Source organism: Oncorhynchus gorbuscha, linkage group LG15 (assembly GCF_021184085.1).
Source record: "Oncorhynchus gorbuscha isolate QuinsamMale2020 ecotype Even-year linkage group LG15, OgorEven_v1.0, whole genome shotgun sequence".
Lineage (NCBI taxonomy): Eukaryota > Metazoa > Chordata > Actinopteri > Salmoniformes > Salmonidae > Oncorhynchus > Oncorhynchus gorbuscha.
In genome coordinates, this window is record NC_060187.1 from 49545220 (window position 1) to 49570299 (window position 25080).

A 25080-nucleotide genomic window follows, 5' to 3' on the forward strand; every position below is an offset into this window, starting at 1 on the left:
CTTGGTTAAAGCTTTTTTTTATTGGTTACAATATCAACTCATGGCAACATATCAGTATCACCAAGCCACTGTACAAATACACAAAAAGAATTGGTGTGAAAAAGACTATAAAAAATTATTCCATAACAAGTGATTATAATTTCACACAATAGCACTGTAAGAGAAATCATGGCACCATGTCCCTGGTTTTCACTAGCTTTAAAACACAAAAAATAAGACTGTCAGAATACATCAGAGCCAAAAGGCAGTGCATTAATTTGTGTTTGTGGTGATCGCAAAATGTAACGCTAATTATCAAAAGGACAGCTGGGGTACAACTTCAATGTTTGATTCTCGTGTGTTTGTTTCTCTTGATATGCGCTACTCCGTTTTACGATTTTTAAAAGAACCCCTCTAAAACACTGCTTCGATGCATGGATAATATTCAACCTCAGTCCACGAGTGAACAATTCACATGTAAACGCAACGCATGCTGATTTACTTACTTACTTTTCCCTTAGACCTGTAAATCCAGTACAAGCTCAGGCTTTTCAATTACTTTGGCTATGTATGTCAAGGAGACTTGAAAACCAACACACGCTGTGTTCGTTGCAGACTAGGTCTCGGCATCCCATCCGGTAGAGCACATGCTGTCACGACTGCTCTTATGACATAGTTGTTTCATATGATGAATACAACTAAAGGAGACAAAGGAAATACAATGACATGGTCAAATACAGGGAGATTGAGCACCTTTGACTATTGATGCCTCGAAACCATTGGTCCCAGCAAACTAACCTGATCATTGGGACTGCACAGGCACATGTTAATGCGGTCACAATTTTAGTAATAATACTGTTGCATCTTATTGAGCACTGTGGTCAAGCCTCTGGGGTGTTCTTTGTGTTATAGAATATACTTTTTTTGGCTAGTAAGGGCTGTGGTGCTGTATTGTCACAGATGAAGTTTGAGCTGAAGAATCAACACAACCAACTTCAAAGTTGCTTTCAGGAGTTTGGGTAAGGTTCCCTGGCAGCCATGTTGATGTAAAATGACCAAACTTCATCCTGCCATTTTATCTGCCATCTGTATTTCCTGTCTTAAAAGGGCTACATTTCTCTCATTGGATCCTCATCATTCACAATGGGTAGATTAATTTCATATGGGGAAATGAAAGCAAAACAGAAAGTGATTCAATAACATTGAAGGAATATCCATAAGTTCTGGACACTTCTCTTTTATTGGGCACCTTATGAAGTCAACAGAGGACCTTACAGGCCAAGTGTAAAAAAATGACACGGATTAGATTTTGATTCAGGGGGAAAAAGCTGGCACTTTCTGTAAGCAAGCGAAGAAACAGAATGAGATGTCAATTATGACATGTTTTCAGTTCACAGCTCAGGGTCAGTGGGTAACATTGGCACAAATGCGAAAAGTAACACTTACTACCGGCATGTATGTTACCCACACAGATCAGTGAGAATTTCAACACTGATATGGAATACATTTTACATCCAAGTCAGGTCAAGGATGTGTTTTTTGGGGCTTAATAAACCGCCAGCCATTTCTTTTACATTTATTCTCAAATTAATTAATGCAAAGCCAGGTAAAACAGCTAAAAACGTACAACCAAATAAACGGCTACTATAAATCACTAAATGATCAAAGGGTTTTCTTTGTAATCAATAAATACAACAAATTGTACGACAGAAAGCAGAATTGTATAAAATAATGTACAGCACTTTCGAGAAGCTATTGGAAGATGCATGCTGTTTGCAGTTCTTCGGTTGTGGTCATCTGTAAGCTTGGCTTTTAGTGTTTACTATCGTACTGACGAGTCTCTGTGCTTCACAATTGCTTGATTTCAGCAAATCATTTGACTTTGTTATAGCAGGTTATTGCCTGCCTCATTCTTTACCCAGTGCCAATATTTGAAAAGGAGACAATTATCTTTTAAAGTAACTGTCCAGTGTTTCCAGATTTATATGAAATATGACCTATAAATCACTTATTTTATTGTATGTTAAAAAGCAGATTTTCTGTGTTGGAATGGTGTGGGCATACCCCAACAACAGAACTGTGTGGGCATTGACCGGTCATTAAAAAGATTAGCCCGCTGATTGGCCAGCTCATCCTCTATGAGGAAATTATTATTATACATTTTTTAAAGTGTTTTGTCCCCAAGTTAAGCAAGTTGACAGAATATGAACTTTTAAAAATTGACAGAATATGAACTTTTAAAAATAAGATTTTCACTGGACAATTACTTTCACATTCTCTTGGGCCCACTTGAAATAGTGGAGCCTCATTAGGCGACTGAGTGATTGAGGTCAAGTGAACTCCCTACAGGTGGATATAAAAAGCCAAAGTCTTGAACAAGCAGGCCCAACATTTGAGTTCCTGACCAGTTCCGGTCAATGTTGGCAATGGGATTGGCTTCGTAGCATGTACAGTAAGGCAGAATGGAGATTTAACTGATCTCAAGCCACAGACCATTCTGATCCATTCCACATGGATCCAATCCATGTACTCTTATCTAGATATTTTAGGATGTTAGGGTGTATAACTCAAAAATAGGCACCCTTATTGAAGCGTTGCCTCCCAACCAAAGTTATCTTGCGAGAAAAACAGAAAATGACTGATGCACAAACTAACAAAGTATTGTGAGAGATACCCCCTCTCCTCTATTGGTGAGTATGTTGCATGTGCTCTTTGCTTACATTTGGACTACAGTTTGTTGTGTATGTGTGCATTATCTAGCTCTCTACCAAGTGTACTTTCTTTGCTAGCAATACTTAAAACTGTTCATAACATTTGTTTTGGTGAGAAGAAACGTTACGTGTTAAATACAGACAATTTTTTTTCAAGCATTTCTTTTTTTACAGGCTCGTGGTGGCACTAGTGTGATTTTGAGTGGCTGACGAGATTTCTGAACCAAGAGCGTTACATTCCACACTCAACTAAACCACCCTATTGATGGTCATCAAGATTTTTTTTTAAATCCCTAGAATTGAAGAGGACATAGCAAAAAGCTATTACAGACATCTTCCCTCATGTCCACTCATAGTCACTCACTGCTCATATAGTGAGCAGTCTTTCCTTTTCACATCTTTTCACAATGCTTCTACTGACCAGCCTATGGTAGAGATTGTATAGACTGCCAGCATCTCTGGCTCTCAGTATTTATTCAGTCTTACAATACAGGCTTGAGCTAGCTCCCAGTAGCTCCAGGATCCCAGTAGCCCCCCCCCCGTCAGTTTGGGGCCCCACGTTTCAGACCTTTGGCCCTAGGTTTCAGACCGGCCCCCGTCTCCATCCGCAGTGGAGACGTAAAGGCTTTGGGGTATCTGCATTAAAGTCTCTTAGTGAATGATCGCAACATATTTATTCCATATCACACTTGTTGATTTGCAAGGCGTGGGAGTGATGTTATACTATTCGCCATACAACAACGGTTTTGAACACAGTCCGAGACCCCTGCGAGTGTCTCTCTAGGCCGTCGTTTCACGCTGTTTGAGTTTGTTAGAGGGGCTTAGCGAGACTGCGCCTCCAAACAACTACGGGAGCTGTGTATCAATACCTAGTTAAACCAGTTTCTAGAAAATGGATTGGGCTAAAACGCCGCCAAGACTAAAACCTAACCTTTGTAGTCTAGAAGCTGTCTCTACAAACGACCACAACGGCTCTGTTTAGAAAAGAAAGCCATGTTTGTTTAGAGGAATGCCAACAGATCACAACTCCTATCGTTACCGCAATCATCAACATATGAATATACAGTATTATAGTTATAGAACGTGTGTATACCTTTGCCGGTAGACCATCACACGCACACACTCACACACACATGCATACTGACATGTACATTATGTTGTACATGGGGCAAGTGACAAAATCGGAATTGTGTTATCGTGTAGTACTGTGAATATTATATACATTAAACAAGTAAAACATAAGGCAAAAAAAAATAAACAAAACAAAAAAACTCAAGGGTGGGAAATAAACTACAAAAGTATATACATACACATTATATGTGGATATATGATGCATATATACACACATAATGCTATACATATATACTGTATTTATATATACATTTACATATTACACACAGACTGTCCTCTAATTTGGCGGTAACCACGGTAACATGCACTCTATTCCCCCCCTGTCTGAAAAGAAGAGGGGATGCCAGTTTTTTTTTTTTTTTTGCAAATGTTTTAAAATCTCGTCTCATTATTTATTTTTTATTGGACACTAACTGTACGTACTTGAAAACCTCTGTGTAATAGGTGGGTAAAAAAAACGTCACTTGGAAAGGTAGAAAGAGTTGTTACTTTCCCACAGCGGCGCTGGCTGTGGCTTGGTTGGAGGGTGGTTGGGTGAGGGGATGAATTGGACAGGGGGGACTTTGCCTGTGTTGTGGAGTTGGTGGTGGGTTGGTGGGGGGGGAGAAGACACAGTGTTCACCCTCAAGTCCAGCCCTGTGGTGTGGGTGGGAGGGTTGGTGGAGGGGGGGATAGAGAAGGAGGTGGAGGTGATGTGGAGGGTTTAGTTCCAGATTCGGAGGAAACTGTCCCATGAGCCCGTAGCTACGGCCATGCCGTCGTCTGTCACGCCTAAACAGCTCACCCTGTTGTCGTGACCGGCCAGGACACCTAGAAAGAGAGAGGGAAAGAGAAACAATTTAAGGGTGATTAGGAGGCATTGCGAGTCATAGTACAGACAGTGTTTCACCAACTACTGTATGTACTGACTGTAAGTTGCTGTCCATAAGCGTGACTGCCAAATGAGTGCCTAGCACAAAAATCTGTGCCTAGCACAAAAATCTGCATTATGTCCCTTCCTCTAACCTCAAGGGAGGTAACAAGAAAAGGTTGCATTTAATTTTTTTTTAAAGGGATTGGAATCCGTGCACTAGGTCCCTCAGCTCCCCCCACTGTACCTGCACGCTCGGCCTTGAGAGTGTCCCACACGTTGCAGTTGAAGTCGTCGTAGCCAGCCAGCAGCAGGCGGCCACTCTTGGAGAAGGCCACCGAGGTGATGCCGCAGATGATGTTGTCGTGCGAGTACATCATCAGTTCTTGGTCAGCACGCAGGTCGAACAGTCGACAGGTGGCGTCGTCCGAGCCCGTGGTAAAGGCGTTGCCGTTGGGGAAGAACTGCACCACAGAGACAGAGAGGATGGGTTAGGTATATTGAATGAAGTTATTTTTGTTATAGTGTATTGTGAAATACTCACTGTTTAATCTAATGTCTATGACATGAAGTTTTGTAATAATTTGTGTTACTGTATCAGTCATATTCTATGGTGTTCCTTTTTAAAGACGTCAACATGCTCTAGCTCAGCTGGCACCAAGCGAACTCGGCTGGCCGAAACGAACAAGCGTGTGTGCTGGCATACACCCTTAAAAGACCTTTGGTTGAAAATGACAAAAAAGTGCAATAGCACTGTTTGTCCATTTTGAGACACCGTAGTCAGTATACACTTCCTCAAAATAGTCAGAATTCATTTAAGATAACTCAAGAAATCTGTCATTAATTTTGACGTTTTTGCCGAAGAGGTGTTAGTCACGCAATTTTACATCTAACTAAGATTATTGGTGCAGTATTTTACAATGAAAAAATGTACATTAAAACGAGTCGTCTCTCGTTGAATGACAACAAAGACTTTATGGAAGAATCCCTACTGTTGACCAATCACCGTCGAAGATATCGGCTCCAAACGTCGGCTTGCATCCTGAATAAATGCTGTGTGCCCGAAAAGTCGAAACGAAAACGTCACAAAATGTCATCATAATATATGCACGAACTCTACCGAACTGTTTCGGCTGGGAAGCATGCCTTAACACGACAGGGTCGAGTGAGTAGAGATACCCCAAACAGTAAATATACAGTGAGTGTACAAAACATTAAGAACACATGCCCTTTCCATGACATAAAACTGACCAGGTGAAAGCTATAATCCCTTATTGATGTCACTTGTTAATTCCACTTCAATCAGTGTAGATGAAGGGGAGGAGACAGGTTAAAGAAGGATTTTTAAACCAATTGAGAAATGGATTGCACAGTGCCTTCAGAATTATTCAGACCCCTCGACTTTTTCCACATTTTGTTACGTTACAGATGGATTTTTAAGAAAAGGGAAATACTCAGCAATCTACACACAATACCCCATAATGACAAAGGAAAAACAGGTTTAGAAAAAAACTGAAATACCTTAAATAACCTTAAGTATTCAGCCCCTTTGCTATCAGACTCTAAATTGAGTTTCCATTGAGTCCACCTGTGGTAAATTAAATTGACTGGATATGATTTGGAAAGGCACACACCTGTCTATATAAGGTCCCACAGTTGACAGTGTATGTCAGAGCAAAATCCAAGCCATGAGGTCAAAGGAATTGTCCGTAGAGTCCGAGACAGGATTGTGTCGAGGCACAGATCTGGGGAAGGGTACCAAAACATTTCTGCACCTTCGAAGGTCCCCAAGAACATTGTGGCCTCCATCATTCTTAAATGGAAGAAGTTTGGAACCACCAAGACTCTCCCGAGAGCTGGCCGCCCAGCCAAACTGAGCAATCTGGGGAGAAGGGCCTTGGTCAGGGAGGTGACCAAGAACCTGATGGTCACATTGACAGAGCTCTAGAGTTCCTCTGTGGAGATGGAAGAACCTTCCAGAAGGACAACCATCTCTGCAGCACTCCACCAATCAGACCTTTATGGACAGACGAAACCCACTCCTCAATAAAAGGCACATGACAACCCACTTGGAGTTTGCCAAAAGGCATCTTAAGGACTCTCAGACCACGAGAAACAAGATTCTCTGGTCTGATGAAACCAAGATTAAACTCTTTGACCTGAATACCAATCGTCATGTCTAGAGGAAACCTGGCACCATCCCTACGGTGAAGCATGGTGGTGCCAGCATCATGTTGTGGGGATGTTTTTCAGCGGCATGGACACGGAGACTAGTCAAGATCGAGACAAAGATGAATGGAGCAAAGTACAACGAGATCCTTAATGAAAACCTGCTCCAGAGTGCTCAAGACCTCAGACTGGGGCGAAGGTTCACCTTCCAACAGGACAACGACTCTAAGCACACAGCCAAGACAACACAGGAGTGGCTTCGGGACAAGTCTCTAAATGTCCTTCAGTAGCCCAGCCAGAGCCCGGACTTGAACCCAATCAAACATCTCTAGAGTGACCTAGAAATAGCTGTGTAACAAAGCTCCCCATCCAACCTGACAGAGTTTGAGAGGATCTGCAGAAAAGAATGGGAGAAACTCCCCAAATTCAGGTGTGCCAAACTTGTAGCTTCATACCCAAGAAGACTCGACGCTGTAATGGCTGCCAAAGGTGCTTCAACAAAGGGTCTGAATACTTATGTAAATGTCATTTCATTTTTTTAAATGTTTTATTAGAAAAATATTAGAAAAACCTGTTTTTGCTTTGTCATTATGGGGTATTGTGTGTAGATTGATGAGGGAATTTTAAAAAAATCCATTTTAAAATAAGGCTGTAACGTAAAAACAAATTGTGGAAAAAGTGTCTGAACACTTTCTGAAGGCACTGTAGGGGTATGGTAGTAGGTCTCAGGCACACCGGTTTGTGTCAAGCTGCAATATTGCTCGATTTTTCACCCTGAACAGTTTCCCGTGTGTATCAAGAATGGTCTACTACCCAAAGAACATCCAGCCAACTTGACACACCTGTGGGAAGCATTGGAGTCAACATGGGCCAGCATCCCTGTGGAATGCTTTCGACACCTAGTCCATACCACCAACGAATTGAGGCTCAGTTTCTCTTTTCAGGATTAACATTACATAGTCAGGCAAATCTGTGTCAAATTCTTGCAGTATTAGCAAAGAAACTGAATATCTAGTTTGGTAACCGGTCTGGTAACAGATGTTTGTCTGCTTTACAGTACCGTCCTACAATGTAAGGTTCTTCGTAACAAAACGATACATAATTTCCTGTGCCTCCTACTCACGCAGACGGCGTTGATGTCGGACACGTGGCCAGTGAAGGACTGCCTGCACATGCCGTCCCGGACATCCCACAGCTTGGAGGACGCGTCACAGGCCCCCGACACAAAGGTCTTGAAGTCAGGGCTGAGGGACAGGCTCATCACGTCTCCCGTGTGGCCCGTGAAGCTGGTGGCCATCTGGCCAGTCTCGATGTCCCACAAAGCGCTGAGAGCAAGAGTGGGGGGGATGAGAGGAGGTATGAGTATACAATGGAAATGTTAAGACTTGAAATGAATTGATGATGAATGGGGAGGTGCACTGGGTTCTCCTCTCTCTGTGTGTGTGTCAGTGTAGTCTGTAGGGTTGAGCGATGTCAACCTTTGTCCTCTCGTGATTATGTAACCTATAAATCATTGTGATATATGATGCTACCGCCCCATATTGGCCAACCCAATTTGATTGAGTTTTTTATTGAAAATAAGTTGGGCTATAGAGTGAAATCGAATGTGACTGGACGGACCACAACGATATCCTGGGCAGAGGCTAAGTGCAGGCAAATCTTGTCCTAGTATTCCTTTCTGGTGGAGGAGCTTCAGCATAGAGCAGGTTTGTGTGTCTGTCGCTCTGTGATGGAGACGTGATTCTCTGAGGAATGGGCTGTCAACGCAGTGACGTCATTGGCTGGATAGAAACCGTCTACAGTCCTCAAAACTGGATAATAAATGCTTTATTTTGCCTCGTAAAATAATAGAAAAATAAATAATAGTTTGTTCTATCATACAATCTATCATAAATGCCTAGGCTTAGGCAATAGACTTTCATTCTTGAAAGCCACAACTTTAGGACAACATCTTCATAGGCTAGAATATTTGGGAATTAAACTGCTGCTCATAACTTGAATTGGCCATAAAGCTTTTATGATAGGCCAGTAAGAGGAATGAGTATAAGTTATTGGCCATTTGGTTTTTTAATCTCGTTTGGAGGGATTTTCCCGGCCCATATGGATAATTTCTTTCTTAATAAACTCAAACTTGATTAAACTTGTCATTCAATTTTCCTATAGGCTATTGATATTGTTTGTTCTCTCTCATTATTAGTCCCCTGGCTACCTTGTGTTTTTAGGCTCAAATTACGTTTTGAGACGGAATGCCGTTACATTCATTGTTTTATCGGGAAAAAGCCATGCATAAAATGAAGCGTAGCCTATCGAATGGAGAGAGAAGGGAATATAGGCTACGTTCTTTTAAAACAGCTAAACACAAGATGGTTAATAAGGATTGTCTTATTTTTTTTAATTAAACATGAATAGGTTCAGGCTATAGACTAAAAGCCGATGCATCCGAGAGAGAGAGCGAGAGAATATTGGACCTTTTGTACTGTTTTGGTGGAATTCTCTGCTCTGTTTACCCTACATTCCTCCCTTGCATTCTGTATACAACATATTTATTGAAATAGGTTATAGCAAATAGGAATAAGCAAATTACTCGGAATGTCACTTGTGTGCTGCCCTGCTGTGTGCTGGAGACTCCCGTTCTTTACTGCGGGGCAACCAGTCAAGTTTAAATAGGCTAAAGCATTGTCGGTCACATCACGATGCCGTTACCATTGACGATGGATGTCAATCATTGTCACTAGACGATGCTATCGTATTATCATAACCCTAATAGTCTGTGTGAGTAGTATTCACGGGAGCTGGCAGAACAAAACCAAGACAAAGCCTTATAAGAGCGGTGGATGCAAAGCTATTGGACAAAGGATATCATCTAGACACAAGTTGTGTTCCCCAAATAAGTGTTCTTCCCACACTAGATCAACAAACTCACCAGGTGGTGTCCCCGGAACTAGTCACAATCTGGTTGTCGTCCAGGAAACGACAGCAAGACAAATAGCCTGAAAAATAAAGGTTGAAAATAACCATGCAGGCTTAATCCACACGATTGACATCAATACCATAACAAGCCATCACTGTGGTCCTCAGTGCATCCACTGCCCTTGTTCACCCCACATATTTGACAGTAGTGGACAGGTGTAAACAATATGGAGAAGAACTAGTCTCACCCGTATTCATAAACTATCTCAGAGTAGGAGTGCTGATCTAATATTGTTTTTTCCTTTTAGATCATAATGAATAAGATTATATTAATTATGGGTGTAACTGATCCTAGACCAGCACTCCTACTCCGAGATGCTTTATGAAACGGGCCAAGATCTGCAGGGGATATTGAATAAGGGCAGAGGTGAGAAATGCTTTTGGAATGAAAAAAGGTTATCTGGGTTTAAACCACTCAAAAAAGTTGATGAGGTGAAATTGTGCTATTTCCTTTCTAAAATTGAGGTATTCCGCCTCTTAAAAAGAGCCTTCTCCAGTGTGTACCTGTGTGTCCGGGCAGCTCGCGGGTGACACGCACATTGCCCTCACGGGTCTTCAGGCTGTAGATGGAGCAGATGTTGTCCAGGCCTCCGCACGCCACATAGTTCCCAGAGGGCGCGTATGCACAGGTCATCACCCAGGAGGAGCGCAGCGGGATGGCATGCATCTACGGAATACACACACACGATCAACGTCTGTTACCTCCAGGGTTGCAATCAAAAATTCATAAGCGTTAAGACTTGAAAGGAAGGACCAAATCCTAACTTGAGATCTGAATGCATAACCTGTAACCTGATCTGCAAGTTACGCGTGCAGATCTTATGTTAGGAACCTTCCTGATGTGAATTGCCATTCAATTTGGGAATAGAAATATCCTGGTAGAAAATAGGAGGAAATTATTTTCAGGCGAATTCACTTCCTAATATAACCTAAATGGTAATTGAATTGACCCCAAACGTGCCTTAGCTCAATCACCCAGGGGAGTGGAATGTCATGCAGTATACAGAGGAGAATCAAGGACAACGAGGATGGCACTGTTTGCTACAGTGTGAGGGGAGATATAGAGGATACTTTACTGGTGATTGTTTGTCTTTGATGTTATTTGAGAAAGGTTACACAGGTGCAGTTTAATGTAGGTCTCACCTTGTTTGTTGTGTAGCTGTCCCAAATGATCAATTTGCCATCCTGGGAGGCACTTACAAGTAACCTAGACGCCATTTTAAAAAAGAGAATGGTTTCAATATATTGAAGAAGAGTTTGACCTGTCAGCACAGCACACTGGCATATATTCACAGGAACAAAAAAAGCAATGAAACTAGTTAGAGCATACCTAATGCATGCATAACTAATGTAGCCAGAAAGGCTGCTGCTTCCAAAGCAGTTTAAATGTGGTGTGAACTCCAGAGCCCTCTCCCTCTTTCTCTCCCTCCCTCCCTCCCTCCGGTGGGACACCCCACATGCCAGGATCGCAGTGTGAACCGTCCAGGATAGCGACCACTTTGGATGAGCCATTTCATGTAATATTCATGGCCTCAGTCATCTGAAAGGCTCTACAGTCGAGGGGGGGGCAGGGAGAGACAGAGGGAGATAGAACGAGAGAAGGATAGAGGAGGGGATGGAGATCAAGAGAAAAGTGGAGAGAGGGGGGGGAAACAATAGAGAGAAAGAGGGAGGAAGAATAGAGAGGGGAGGTGATAGAGAGAATGAAGGAAAGAAAGAGAGAGGGAGAAAGATAAACAGAGAGCCTGCCCCACCCCCCATCCCCCTGCCACCAACTGCTTGTGTTTCCGTCTCTCCAGTGATAGGAAGTGGGTTGGCACCCATCTGTAGCGAGCCAAGCACACAATAAAGGGAGAGCTGTGCCGCTGAAATGTCAACTGCTGTATATAAAATAAACACAGGCTGTTTGTCCTCCAGGTGGTTCACCCAGAGTGCAGACGCACACTCAGAAGTATTTGGGAGCAGTAAGAATGAGCTGGTAAGCATACATACTTGTAGTCCCATGGCTCACATATAAATCAAGCCTCAATTGGAAATCAGTCGGTCCAACTGTACTAGTGTGACTGGCAACAGTACACTGACTGGTAAAAATGTGCCACTGCTCTATGTACAGTAGTATTGAACTAGCAGTCTATGGACTTTTTTGTCATTTAAATGTTAATGGCTTTGGTTTGGAACAAAGTTTCTGTCCAAAACCCACAGGACACAAGCAGCCAGTGCTTAAGAATATGGAGGTTTAGTAGTAGTAGTAGTAGTAGTAGTAGTAGTAGTAGTAGTAGTACTAGTAGTAGTAGTAGTGTAGTTTTGAAGCAGTAGTGGTAGTAGTAGTAGTATATTAGTAGGATAGTAGCAGTAGTAGTACTAGTAGTAGTGGTACTAACTAGTAGTAGTACTAATAATAATAATACATTTCATTTGTATAGTACTTTTCATTAGAGTTACCTCATAGGACTTATGCAACAATAAAAAGAAAATAAAAGATCATTTAGAATCAAGGGGGGTAAAATAACAACAGCAGAAGTAGAAGTATATTAGCAATAGAAGCATAGTAGCAGTAGAAGTATTGCAGTAGTAGTAGTAGTAGTAGTAGTAACAGTAGTATTGTCAGACCTGGAGTCGGTGCCCCAGTGCATTGCATAGATCTTGGCGAGGTGGCCCCTGAGAGTGCGTCGCGTTCTCATCTGTATCCGGCCCACTGAGTCCAGACCAGCTGTGATCTACCAATACGCCAGGTCCAAAAGAAACAACATCAGCATAACCCAGCATGGTCATTCATAAACTTCACGCTAGTCCAAATATGAACATGTGAGTTTCATAGACTAATTGCTAGGCTATTTGCTTTATACCTACAGTGCATTCGGAAACTATTCAGACCCCTCAACTTTGTTCACATTTTGTTACGTTATAGCCTTATTCTAAAATGGATTACATTGTTTTTTCCCCTAATCAATCTACACACAGCCTTGAGATGTTTCTACAATTTGATTGGACATACATGGTACGCCCTGATACATGGTACATGGTAAGACTACAAAGACCTTGGGATTTCAGGTGGTCAAAAGAGGATCAAATTCAAGTGTAACAAAAAAGAACCTGCTCACTGGTTGTGATTGGAAAGAGCCTAAGGGGGGTCCTGTTTATTTAGACAAAGGTAAATGTTTGGCTGTATTTTATATCAAGCACACATGATAGCTTGATCCAAGCTATAACCGGCATTTATATGTATTGTAAGTAAATGTGTCATCTTAACTTGTTGAATCCCTTACCTGCGAAAGAGTGGAGTCACTACAGGCTTTCCTAGCATCCTGTAACACAACAGCAACATGGCAATGTTCAGAGTTTGCGAGAGACAGAAAGAGTATATTGCAGAAAGTGGTCCAGTGTTAATATTATAATATGATTTAAATGGCTGATTGAAAATGCCAAGCAATACTATCAAATAATCACCTGAAACTTTACTGTTCAGATTTCTTGAGTCAAGGATTCAATACAGACACACATGCACACACACACACTCAAACACACACACGCCCCATACCCGGATTTGATTGCGTAGTTGCTCCGCTTCCTGCCGTAACTGTTCCAGTTCGCTCATTGTCCCTCTGTGATGTGTTCAGGCCACGCTCCACTTGGAAAACTGGGTTTGTAAAAATCACACAGACCAGCTGACACCTGAAAAACACAGACAGATAGATAGACAGTCAGTCAGACGGACAGACACACTTTCAGAGGAGCACTTCCCTGGGCTGTAACAAACACAGACATCCTGCGGATGGGGCTGCTTTGGCCCGAATCGTGGGGCGCCGGCCTGTACCCAGACACAGGCACCAATCACCTCCAGTCTGGTTCAAAAGGCCATTTAAATGCACAAGGCTCTGAGTCACTGACCTTTTCAATTCAATCAAGCGGGGTGTTTTGCATTGTGCTGTATTAGCTCCCTGTGCTGCAATTGATTCTGTTTGAATATAATTTGACGTGCAAAGGAGGGGTGTAACTGTACTGTAACTGTACTGTAGCTCTATTGAGTGGACTGCGTTTATACACACACCCACGCTCGCACGCACACAAACTGTACATACACACACTGGGCTGTGTGTGTGTCGCCACATCCTTTACCTAGGGGATTCTGAATGTGGGTCACGAGGCACTTACACACTCTCCAGAAATTGTTGGAGCACTGGGCCCCCCTCATTTTCCAGGACATTTTGCAGCCTGCTGTCCAGAATACAGCCCTGGGTTAATGTTTTAGTTCCATTTCTATAATTAGCAGCTAGGGCAGCATGCCTGTAAGATGTATTTCTTTTGTTCCACATTGGAAAACAAATAACGTTCATGATGTAGTAAAACAAAAAGATTTGCTACACATTTAATAGCGCTCATCAAAGCATTCATAGCAGGTGGTATTTCTGTTTATTTAATGCCCATGGGTGTATGATGCTTTATGAAATAAGGTTAACAAATAAGTGTTAAATAAGTGTTAAATAAGCATTAATAACCAAGCGTCAATGGCCTTTTCGCTAATAACCATGTTAAACCATGTTCTGCACTATGCAGAAATCGCTCCGCTATTTCCTGGTAGCTAAAAGCACAGACATTGCGCACATAGAACAGATTTACCACTTCTTAGACTTCTTAGAATGACAGATCTAACACATATTTCTATGTGAATTTGGTCAGGTTGTCCAGTTTTAAATAATCTTAATTGGGGGGGCGGCAGCGTAGCCTAGTGGTTAGATCATTGTAACCGAAAGATTGCAAGTTCAAATCCCCGAGCTGACAAGGTACAAAATCTGTCGTTCTGCCCCTCATTAACAGGCAGTTAACTCACTGTTCCTAGGCCGTCATTGAAAATAAGAATTTGTTCTTAACTGACTTGCCTAGTTAAATAAAGATAAAATAAAAACATAACAGCATACTCCTTCCATATAGCCTACATAATGCACTTGAATGCTATTCTACAACTTCATTCAAAATCGACATTATTTAGGGCTTAGGTCGAGACTGTTTGCCATTTTTTCTGACTGCAGAATTACAAAAAGTCTGCATGCTTTTGGCGTCAGGTAGGAAGCGCACTGACAAAAATAAGACAGTGGAGAAAGAAACACTTTTGCCTGGGAATTACGTTTCCTTCATGACACCTGCTGACGCAAGCCACCTGCAGAGCCCCTGACGTCAGTTTACCAGTGAAATGCTGCTGCTGGTGCCTTACTGCACTCTGATCCTTGAATAAATAATCCACTAGCTCATTTCCCCCCAACATCGGACACCCCCTAACTTCCGACACTCTCTAGCGGCTGGAGGATTAAATCACTTTGAGGTCAACAGTTAAATGGCCGGGAAAATAACTGTACGTTTTGCAACTAAAGACACCCTTCTAGCTAGCTGACCACCAATTTCATTGCAGCGTATGTATAGCTAAGTTAGGTTTTGAGAGTCTTCAAAGAAGTCATATATATATGCACATTTTGTGGGACACGCTGTATATTGTAAAAATTGACTGCGCGACAGACTACACATAATTTAATATCCAGTTTTTTACCTAAATTATTCATACTCGTTTATATGTTAGTATTAAACTGTCAATCTACTTTCTCAAAACATAAGATTAATCTGTAAAATAAATAATGAGACATTATTTGGTTACAACACTGAAGAAGTCTACGCACTGAAAAGTTGACAGGCAAGTCTTTTTTTGTTTTTACTGGAAGGCTAGGCAACTAACTTTAGTCAACTATCAAGTAAACAGTTCGGATACGAGGTTGGTGTCTCTTTTAAGAACAAAATTAAACAGATATATCTTGTAATTGAACAAAATAGTAAGGTAGCCAATAACTGCCGATAATATGGGAAGTATTTTTGTTGCTAAACTGCTTTTGTTGCTAAAAAGCTGATAGTAGTAGCATTTCCACTGAAATGTCAAACATGTAACGCCTTATCTAACATTTTTACGACACCAGTAATCACAAAACATGGCTTGATCACAATATAACACTGTTAGGGGCAGTAAGTAGCCTAGTGGTTAGAGCATTGGGTTAGTAACCGGAAGGTTGCGAGGTCAAATCCCCGAGCTGATGAGGTAAAAATCTGTCATTCTGCCCCTGAACAAGGCAATTAACCCACTGTTCTTAGGCCATTGTTAAAAAATAAGAATAAATCAAATAAATAAACTGTTGAAGGTAATATATTTCTTAAACACTGAATATAACAACAATACGTGGGTCCTATGCTATACACTAGTGTACATGTCTCACTGGCCAACATAAAAGCTAATTTAATTTAAACTATTAGGCAGAAGACTATGCACAAAAGCTTGCGCATATGACATGCAAATCGAAAACAAAAATCCTCAATAGGTAGGTACTACATTTCTACAACGACAGACTTTAAAAGTCGGCCCTAATGGTTCAATCTGAATTGTTCTCACAATTTGTAAACTACTCTAAAACTTCAGTTTGTGGTCAAATGACACACTTATCCCCCCGTTCCAGAATCGAATTGCCCATATTTAGTGGTGTGTGGGATACAGACTGGCCGACTAGCTTTCCTCCAGTGGTGGGAGATTGGGAGGCCCAGAGAATGGCACAGAAACAGGGATGACAAAGGGGAGCTCTGCGCTGGCTCCCTATTGTTCAGTGTGTGGCAGTGCTGCTTGGCACCACCTCAGCAGGCAGGCCCTAAGACTGGCCATGGGTGGGAAGCTCTCCACTCTACCCAGTGAAGACAGCCACTGCCCGCCCGCCCGCCCTGTTCAGCACAAATGTAACCAATGTCGAGACACACACACGTGTGTGTGCGCATAAATGCATTCACAAATCAACATGAAATACATAAATATGACTCTCTCTCAAACACAGACACACGCTGACGCTGTCTGCTGGGGTAAAGCAGAATTCACCTAGATGACCTCAAAGCACATAGTACTACCAGGCTGCATCTTCCCTGACATCCACTCTATTTAAACAACGTTGCCCGAGCAGTAATAGATTTTTTATTTGTACCGTTACACTTGCATCTGAAATTAGCACACCCACTTTTAGTTACAATTTTGAAGTGTAATACTATTGGGAATATTGTGTCTGATCACAAGGCCATTAACTTGACCTCTCCTGGGAAGGTCACCATGTCAGACTTGTCTGTAACCTAATCCTAGGGATTACCATGGTTTCATATTTGTGTAATGTATCCAGCTTCATATTGAATAAGTGGATTGATTTTCCAAGTAACAGTGTCTCTGGTGAATAGGTATTGCTGGCTGAATAGGATTCATTAACGTGTAATGCATGGGTTTGGTCTGATATGTGTGTGATTTCATGTTAAAACCCCTGCAATAGGCTAAAGCCATGTTTGTTATTGTTAATGTTTGGAGTGGTAGATGTTGGTCATATCATGCAATGAAAGTGTGATATGAGTAGGAAATGTCTTGAGAGAATTAAATGACATTGTGTGCAAACACACGTGTGTGTGTGTGTGTGTGTGTGTGTGTGTGTGTGTGTGTGTGTGTGTGTGTGTGTGTGTGTGTGTGTGTGTGTGTGTGTGTGTGTGTGTGTGTGTGTGTGTGTGTGTGTGTGTGTGTGTGTGTGTGTGTGTGTGTGTGTGTGTGTGTGTGTGTACATGTTCTTGGGATGAAATCGTATGTCCATGTGTATGTTCTTCTAACTCCAATGAGGTGACACATCTCTGCAGAGAGGTGGAGGTGGCCTAAACATTGGGTGAAAGCAAAAGGAGGCAGGGCAGCCCCACCAGGTGACGACTTGTTCAGTTCACAGAACACCCAAAACATCTGGAGAATGGCGCAAATATCAGGTGACTTGACTTCTCAAATTATTTGCTGGACAAGCTGAGTATTTACATTGGTCAAGTGCAGCCATATGGAAATACATTAAATACATTCAGTATATGACAGACACATATGGATATCAATCATGGTCTTCATATGTTCTCTAATAAATCATTTGCCACTTAGGCCTACCACAAATCCACTGTAATTGTGACCATGAAAATATTTGCCCAGTATGTTTTTTCTACAGCCTACCTGTGCACAAAGAGCTACAGTATTACTGGTCAAAGTTTGCATACTATGATAACAGCAGTTGTAATGCTGTTTACCCTTTTACAACACTTCACTACAGATATAGGATCTTAATTTGAGCCAGTTTGCTACAGCAGAAAAATTATAAAGAAATGTGAATTATTATGTGAATTATAATTCATGGACATTTTGGGAAGGGTTGATACATTTTCGTAAAGGAAAATCACATCTGAAATGTCAAAGTTAAAATTACAAACTTCAGAATCCTTTTAAAACCTCAAATACACTACAAGTTTTAAATGTCCTGCATTGCAGGCAAGTTCTCCTGCAACAGGGCGATCAAATTAAGGTCCTACATCTGTACCTCACTGATCTTGTTGGAGGACTCATTAAACCCGTCTTGTCAGGATATTGCTTAAAACTCTATAATACTGCAGAAGTATAACAATAACTGATAGGCATACAGCTAAAACAAACACTGCGCTAGTTATAGGCTTAGACTATAACGATTAAAAAGATGGCTGTCATTTCGATGCGGATTGTGGATAATATTAAGACAGATAACGTTAGCAGATACATGAAAGTTCCAACTTTGTTACAATACTGTTACAAACAGCACCACAACACACACACACAGAGAACTGGAAGGTTATCTGTTCTCGGGTTCTGACAGAATCTTGAACACGTGTTGCTTTGACAAGATTAAATATTGAGATATATTCGATTTTATATCATCTCCAAACAATATCAATGATGGTGGCATGCATTTTCAAGACTAGGAAACTAAGCAATATGCGCGCCGTTACATTGGCAGCCTTGCTACAAATTGCCGCTCGAATGAAGGCAGAATGTCATCTATAATTGATTAATGTAAATGTAAAAATATATATGTAAAATACTCCCGTTATCTTGCTCTACATACCTGAATAAGGCTTCGTTATATACGTGAATATATATTTTTATCCTATAGCCTACAGTAGGCTAGTTAATTTCCGTCCGACGGTGATTTGACAGTAAAAGGCCGCGTTTCGATAACACCGAATTTTCACCAATAAAAGCTTCACCGAGAAAAACAGCAAGCCTTGAAATAGATATAATTAGCTATTAAGATGACCACTACTCAACACGTCGCTTTTTAACGTATCAATTGCTCCCCTAATGTTTTGCAACCTCAACGCAAAACAAAGGCCGACATCGCGCCGTATTGTAGGCTATAGCCTAGGGTTTACCCAAAGCAGGAAATAAAAGGCAGAAAAGAAAATGCTAAGAGATACAGCTCTTCAGAGCACACGTTATTACCTGAAACTGGATTTTTTTGAGGGGGGGGGGATTTCCACGTCGTTCCAATCTGTGTCACAGTAGTCCGTTTTCAAATGGCATACATGGTCCCAGCTGTGAAAGAAATGTCAAGATAGCGCTATTAGTTTTCAGACAATTTAACAGATTTAAAGGGCCAGCCAGTCGCGCAACTCTGGCAGGATTAGACTGAACGTTCACCAAGCAATCTAATCACCACACCCATGAAGAAACTGGGAACATGGCAACAGCCTACGCCGAGGGGTGCACTCGCAGAGATGTCGTACATGTTCATTTTACTCTTTCCTAAAACACGTTTAAACGTATTCTTAAGACAATATCTTGATTTATATCAGTGATTTTTCTCCACTTAGAGAAGTGTCCCGTTTTCTTGTACAATAAGGACCAAATCAATCGTGTCGCAATAGCTTTGTTTCACCCACAGGAAAATGGTATTGACTGTCAGCTCCCTCAACAAAAAGAAAGAACTGAGTACAGGAAACAAATTGTTACAGTGTAGGTGAACACCTATCGCGGAGGTCTGAACGATACGATATTGTTTTAAAATGTTATTCTTGGTTTAATGAGCTTGTAACGCCGACTACATCTTTTATTCCTTCCTTCATCATGTTGTATGGTTACAGTTGTGGCTTCGGAGCCATATAGTGGATTAAGCATTGGGAAGTAGGCTAAAGTGTGCAGGAAGGGGATGACAGAGTGCTTTACTATCAGGCAATTACAATGTAATTCAGTGTTTTCTAAATGTTCATAAGTGATTATCAATGCAAGTTGTTTTGAAGACTTTGTCAGTTCTGTGTGATTAGGCCTTCACCATTTTTCTCTTGATATGCAAAACATGAATTGCCATATTGAATACTATGTTCTTACAATACAAAACACTTAAAAACACTTCTTACTGTAATAGGCTAAATGTTTTGGCTTATGTAGGCAAGTACCAATTAATTATCTAGATATATTGTAGTACTGAAATAAAATGATTATTGGGATAACCATTATACACACCTAGGGCATACTTATACAGACTACCTATAAGCCTGCGCATTCATCCAATCCTGGAGATCTCTCACATTGTGCACATACTAAAAGTGCCAGTTAAATGTAGCTATATGTTTCTGGTGTTCTGAACCTGTATCATATGATTCATCATGTACGTGTTTAGTAATTTCTGATCATTCTAGATAGCACCAGGGAAAGGTGTGTCTGGTCTGGCTCCAGTGTAAAGGGGGTAAATAGTAGAATAGGATTTCTCTCCATTAGGACATGCTGAATTTTTTATGGAGCAAATGAAAGAGAGCAGTGGGATAGGCTTTTCCTCATCTCTGCGAGAGCTATAATCAATGAAGGGGAGATTAAAGTTGCACAGCCCTTGGTTTCCTTTTGGAATAGCATGGGGTCAGATTAAGTCTAATTGAATTCACACAGCAGTAGATTACCTCAGTCGATCCCTTTTCCTAAATGCATTATAGGGATTAGGATTAAAATAATAGCTAGTAGAGAGTCACATGTTGTTAATTCGAGGATGTAGGCCTATGTTGCAGGGTTTGATATGCTGTGGAGGCCATTAACATCAATCAAAAAGACTGATGAAAATCACAGGATGTCATAACTTTAAATGCAACCGAATGATTTTGCCAATTCATGACTGAAATGATGTAACATTTAACTATTCTGAGGTGTGAACATCACCACAACAAGACAGAACATAATCTATTCCTGTGTGTTAGTCACGTCCCCTGTAACACAACACAGGGAAATTACATTTAGTTTTGTTTTGTAACCTTTTCACCTAGGTGTGGCTAAATGCAATATTCTGGCCTGGGCAGCCCTAATATTGCCGTATATAAATGTTGTAGAGACAACCTGGCTCACCTTGACAACTAAACAATAATGTTAGTAGCTTTGTAGCCAATAATCAAATTCAGATGAATCTATGAAAAATCATAACAGATTTCTATTTCCAATAAAAGCAAGGCCACAACAATCAAGTCAGTAAACTATCAAGTAAATGAACTGAAATGCATCCCAGTGGCTTTCTTTCTTTCGGGCTTGGTGATTAGATGTGAAGGGTAAAATAGCAATGGCATTTATTATCTTAAATCACATTGGGTTTTTTTGTAATTGTTTTTGTAATCAACCCTCCAACCATCTCATAGGTGTCATCCATCCCTTATTGAAAGAGTTCATTAACCAACTGAAAATCAGAGTCAGGGTGTCCAGCAAGCGGCACATCATTCTTCAATCTGATCCCTTGGTCAATCGCTTGGCAACCAAAAGTAGAGGGAGGGAGCGAATTGCACTGTAAAAATAGAACATCAATAGCTTGATGTCTGGAAAAAAAAAGATGCTGCAGAAGCTATAAATAGCCTCAGAGCTCTGGACCAGGTACCCTGTGTGTACAATATCTCTATTGTCTTCCAGCCATGACAGATAACCATTTTCACACATCCTAACCTACCATTGCAATGGGAACTGTCTAAAACTGAGACACAGTAACACTTCATAAAACACTTAGGAGAAAATTGAGAGATTGGGGAATTTTGCTTGCTTAAATACTGTATCTGATGACGATGATGCATTGATATCCTTAATTAACAAATGTCCCCTTGATTGCTGGAATTATTTACATTATGGTAAAAAATGTGACTGTAATAATACAAGTGTAGGTAAAGTAATTAGGCAATGCCTACTTTAATACCATACACTATAATAGCACATATAGGGTGTTACAAATTAATAGCCTGCAACAAGCAATCATACCAGATCACATAATCTCACTTTGAACTTCATTGCTACCATTTTAGGGTACATAATGCCCTTGGAGGACTGCTCCGAAACAGCCATTAACACAATATGTAGGTGCCCAAGTTGAGAGGAGATGAGAAGCACTAATGGGATATCATGCCAGAATAGCTTTTGATATGCTATTTTTATATGCGTTCCCATTTTTTTTCATGCCTGATGTACTCCAATGACCTATATGTAGTACTGCCAGTGTATCAAAGGCAATTAAAACGTGTGCAAACAGTAAACCCTTAAAAGGCTATATCAGGCCACCAGACATATCTCCAGGGGAGGTTGGCCGTTGCCTGGGCAACCCTCACAAATGGCAACTGACGTCAAGAAGGTAGGAGAAATACCAGGGAGAGCCAGAGTTGTATGCATAATGGATCATTGAAAAAGGCCCTCTTGAAGAGTGCTAAAGTGACTTAAAATATGCGCACCTCTCTGGTTCAGCGCCTCCCTCTCTGCCACTCTACATCTGTGGAGGAGAATAGACATTGACACATCTAGAGTTGCACATGTTTTCACTGCCTGGCATGGCCCGACCCATTTGAAACGAGCCATTCGGAACAACTATTCATCAACCATCTCGCCATCTGATGAACAGACTGTAAAATAAATCCTTTAACATTTATATAATTTGGCATCCATTGTTTTGCGATGGTTGGTCTCGCCTTGTGTGCGGGCGTTGCTTATATATACACTGGTGCTCTTTTGCATATGATAGAAAATATGGGCCCTGCTCTGTATTTCTACATGTGAATGCATAAGATGATTGTATACTCACTGAAACAAAGTCTGAAAAGACAATAAGATGAACAGTAAACCTCGCTCCCTATCCTAAATGTGATAAACCCTATAACCTATTCCAACGGGACCCACTGATGCTGTAGTTTTCCAAAACAATTAATCAATCCGAATCTCTTGGTGAACATAAAGCATAACTACAGGCAATACCTCTGCTCCATTGGAAGGTTAATGTCTTATCTCACAGCTATTGTTGGCCCATAAGAGGCTGTCACAGTGGCAGCTTGCTGAAGTGTCCTCATCATTTCTGTGATAATGCCTCTCGTGCGGTGTCTGAGTCACACACTAGAGAAGCGTGACACTGATCGTAATAGTGCACCTCAGTACTATGCAGATGGAGTTGGCCAAGTATACACCAGATGTACACTGCCAAGGGATAAACACAGGCACAGGAAAGTTGCTATGGTGCCTTACTTTAAATGGTTCTGACTTTGTGGGAGAACCTACCAGCAGTGTTTCCACATTCAAAGACAACAACCAAATTGAGGCGATGTAGCCTCTTAAACTGCATGAGTATTTGTTTTTGTTTTTAGGGAGGAAGCTCAAGAGGAAATGGACTATGAGAAGAAGTGAGAAAAGGACAGTGTGGCAGTCCAGGGGAATCCCAATAACACTTGCTCAAATCAGAGATGTAATTAAAAATACAAGACTTGAGCTGACCTGCAGTATGTTTCCTATGAAGTGACTCAGGACAAAGTCATGTCTCTGTTGAATCTCTGAAATGTTCAACAGAGACATGCTCTCCATCTCTTTTTGAGAAATGAGGAAAAGGTCATTCCAGATCTGAATTGACAGTAACTGTTCTGATTCTATTAACTGTCAAGATATTTTAAAAATGAATTCCACTTGGCCCCTCTCTCTTCATCAAAAAATGATACACACAAAAAAACTGTACCTCCCTTCACAGTCGAAACCCTGTGATACTCGATTACTAATTCATTAGTAAGCATAAGCCCGCAATTAATTTGATTTGACATTTTGGTGCACCCCAGGCTCAAGACATAAGAAAAGACCAAGCCATTACCTCAGACTTGCGTGGCAATGATGCACACACAAATGCACACACACACATACTCACACATACTCACACATAATCACACACACACACACACACACACACACACACACACACACACACACACACACACACACACACACACACACACACACACACACACACACACACACACACACACACACACACACACACACAGACCACACCTTGCTTGAAGCCACACTCACAGCTGATGTGAGTCTGACTTGCCTACTACATAATCTTCTCATGCCATACACACATAAGACAATATGTACAAAAACAGCATTGACAGTAAAATGCATTCAGCTTTTACCTTTTTTTCAGTGCAGATAAGTGGGAGAGGAAGTAGGCGTTTTCCACATACGTCCTTAAGTACATGGACTGTAAGCAGACAGACGGTGTGTGGTTTCAGTTCTTCCTCTATGCTCAGTGACTGTGGATGTTGCAAGGAAGAGCAGTAATGTAGAGAGAGCTGATGCATGAGGCTGAGGGCTGGATGTGTGTGTGTGTGTGTGTGTGTGTGTGTGTGTGTGTGTGTGTGTGTGTGTGTGTGTGTGTGTGTGTGTGTGTGTGTGTGTGTGTGTGTGTGTGTGTGTGTGTGTGTGTGTGTGTGTGTGTGTGTGTTGGCAGGCGGTGGGTGGGTGGGTGTTGGAGGGGGGCATGAGCAAAAGAGACCGTGGGTAGTATTTTTTTTAAAGGGATAGAACTTTATTTCTGAGGGCAGCTTGATAATGGCAATCATTAAAATACCATGCAAGTTGCACACTGCAACCGTCAGAGCTGACAGCAACCTGATTCAATTAATCACCTGGCCAAAATATGCAAATACATGATAATGGCTGCTAATAGTAGCCAAGTTACTGTTACTCGTTGTGTATTTATTCCATGTGTTATTATTTTTCTATTTCTCTTTTTTTGTTTCTGCATTGTTGAGAAGGGCCGTAAGTAAGCATTTCACTGTTCGTCTACACCTGTTGTTTATGACAAATACAATATTATTTTGATTTATAAATGAATGTCTTTGACATGCACGCGCGCACACACACAAACACAGTTAGTTGCCCTACCAATTGACAGTCAAATAATAAGGCCCATTACACTAAAACAAATGAACAAATATGGACAATTTGACTGGTCATATTTACCATACCATTCTTCAAGTCTCTAACCATTGATGTATAGGGACTGAATTGTGCTCAAATTTTACACAATGTCAAACACAGTTAGGTTCACTCTATCAAAATGTATTCCCTGTCATCTGAAACAGCCCCTCTTCCTCTCATAGTAACTTAACTTTGAC

The 25080-nt window shown here is 41.2% G+C and overlaps 1 protein-coding gene across 2 annotated transcripts; it reads right to left on the minus strand.

The window, feature by feature from the left end:
* On the minus strand, positions 1-24235 carry LOC123997443 (guanine nucleotide-binding protein subunit beta-4). Of its 2 annotated transcripts, XM_046301690.1 has the most exons (11): positions 24094-24235; positions 19139-19231; positions 13349-13482; positions 13077-13115; positions 12421-12527; positions 10954-11017; positions 10315-10477; positions 9764-9830; positions 7964-8165; positions 4919-5135; positions 1-4631 (listed from the first exon to the last, which is right to left on the minus strand). In XM_046301690.1, exons 3-11 carry the CDS (start codon positions 13403-13405, stop codon positions 4525-4527), a joined length of 1023 nt encoding a protein of 340 aa, XP_046157646.1. In that variant the 5' UTR covers positions 13406-13482; positions 19139-19231; positions 24094-24235; the 3' UTR covers positions 1-4524. The 2 variants fall into 2 exon arrangements, with proteins under 2 accessions (XP_046157646.1, XP_046157645.1); XM_046301689.1 differs by lacking the exon at positions 24094-24235 and having other exon boundaries at positions 19139-19345.
* Positions 24236-25080: the final 845 nt, after the last annotated feature.

What these genes read in the sequence shown, in the direction of transcription:
- LOC123997443 (XM_046301690.1), bottom strand. Translation starts at nt 13,405, where the DNA reads ATGAGCGAACTGGAACAGTTACGGCAGGAAGCGGAGCAACTACGCAAT. An exon ending in ACAGCTACACAACAAACAAG is followed by an intron (nt 10,478 to 10,953) that starts GTGAGACCTACA and finishes TGTATTCCGTAG; the next exon opens with ATGCATGCCATCCCGCTGCG. An exon ending in AGTTCCGGGGACACCACCTG is followed by an intron (nt 8,166 to 9,763) that starts GTGAGTTTGTTG and finishes TCTTGCTCTCAG; the next exon opens with CGCTTTGTGGGACATCGAGA.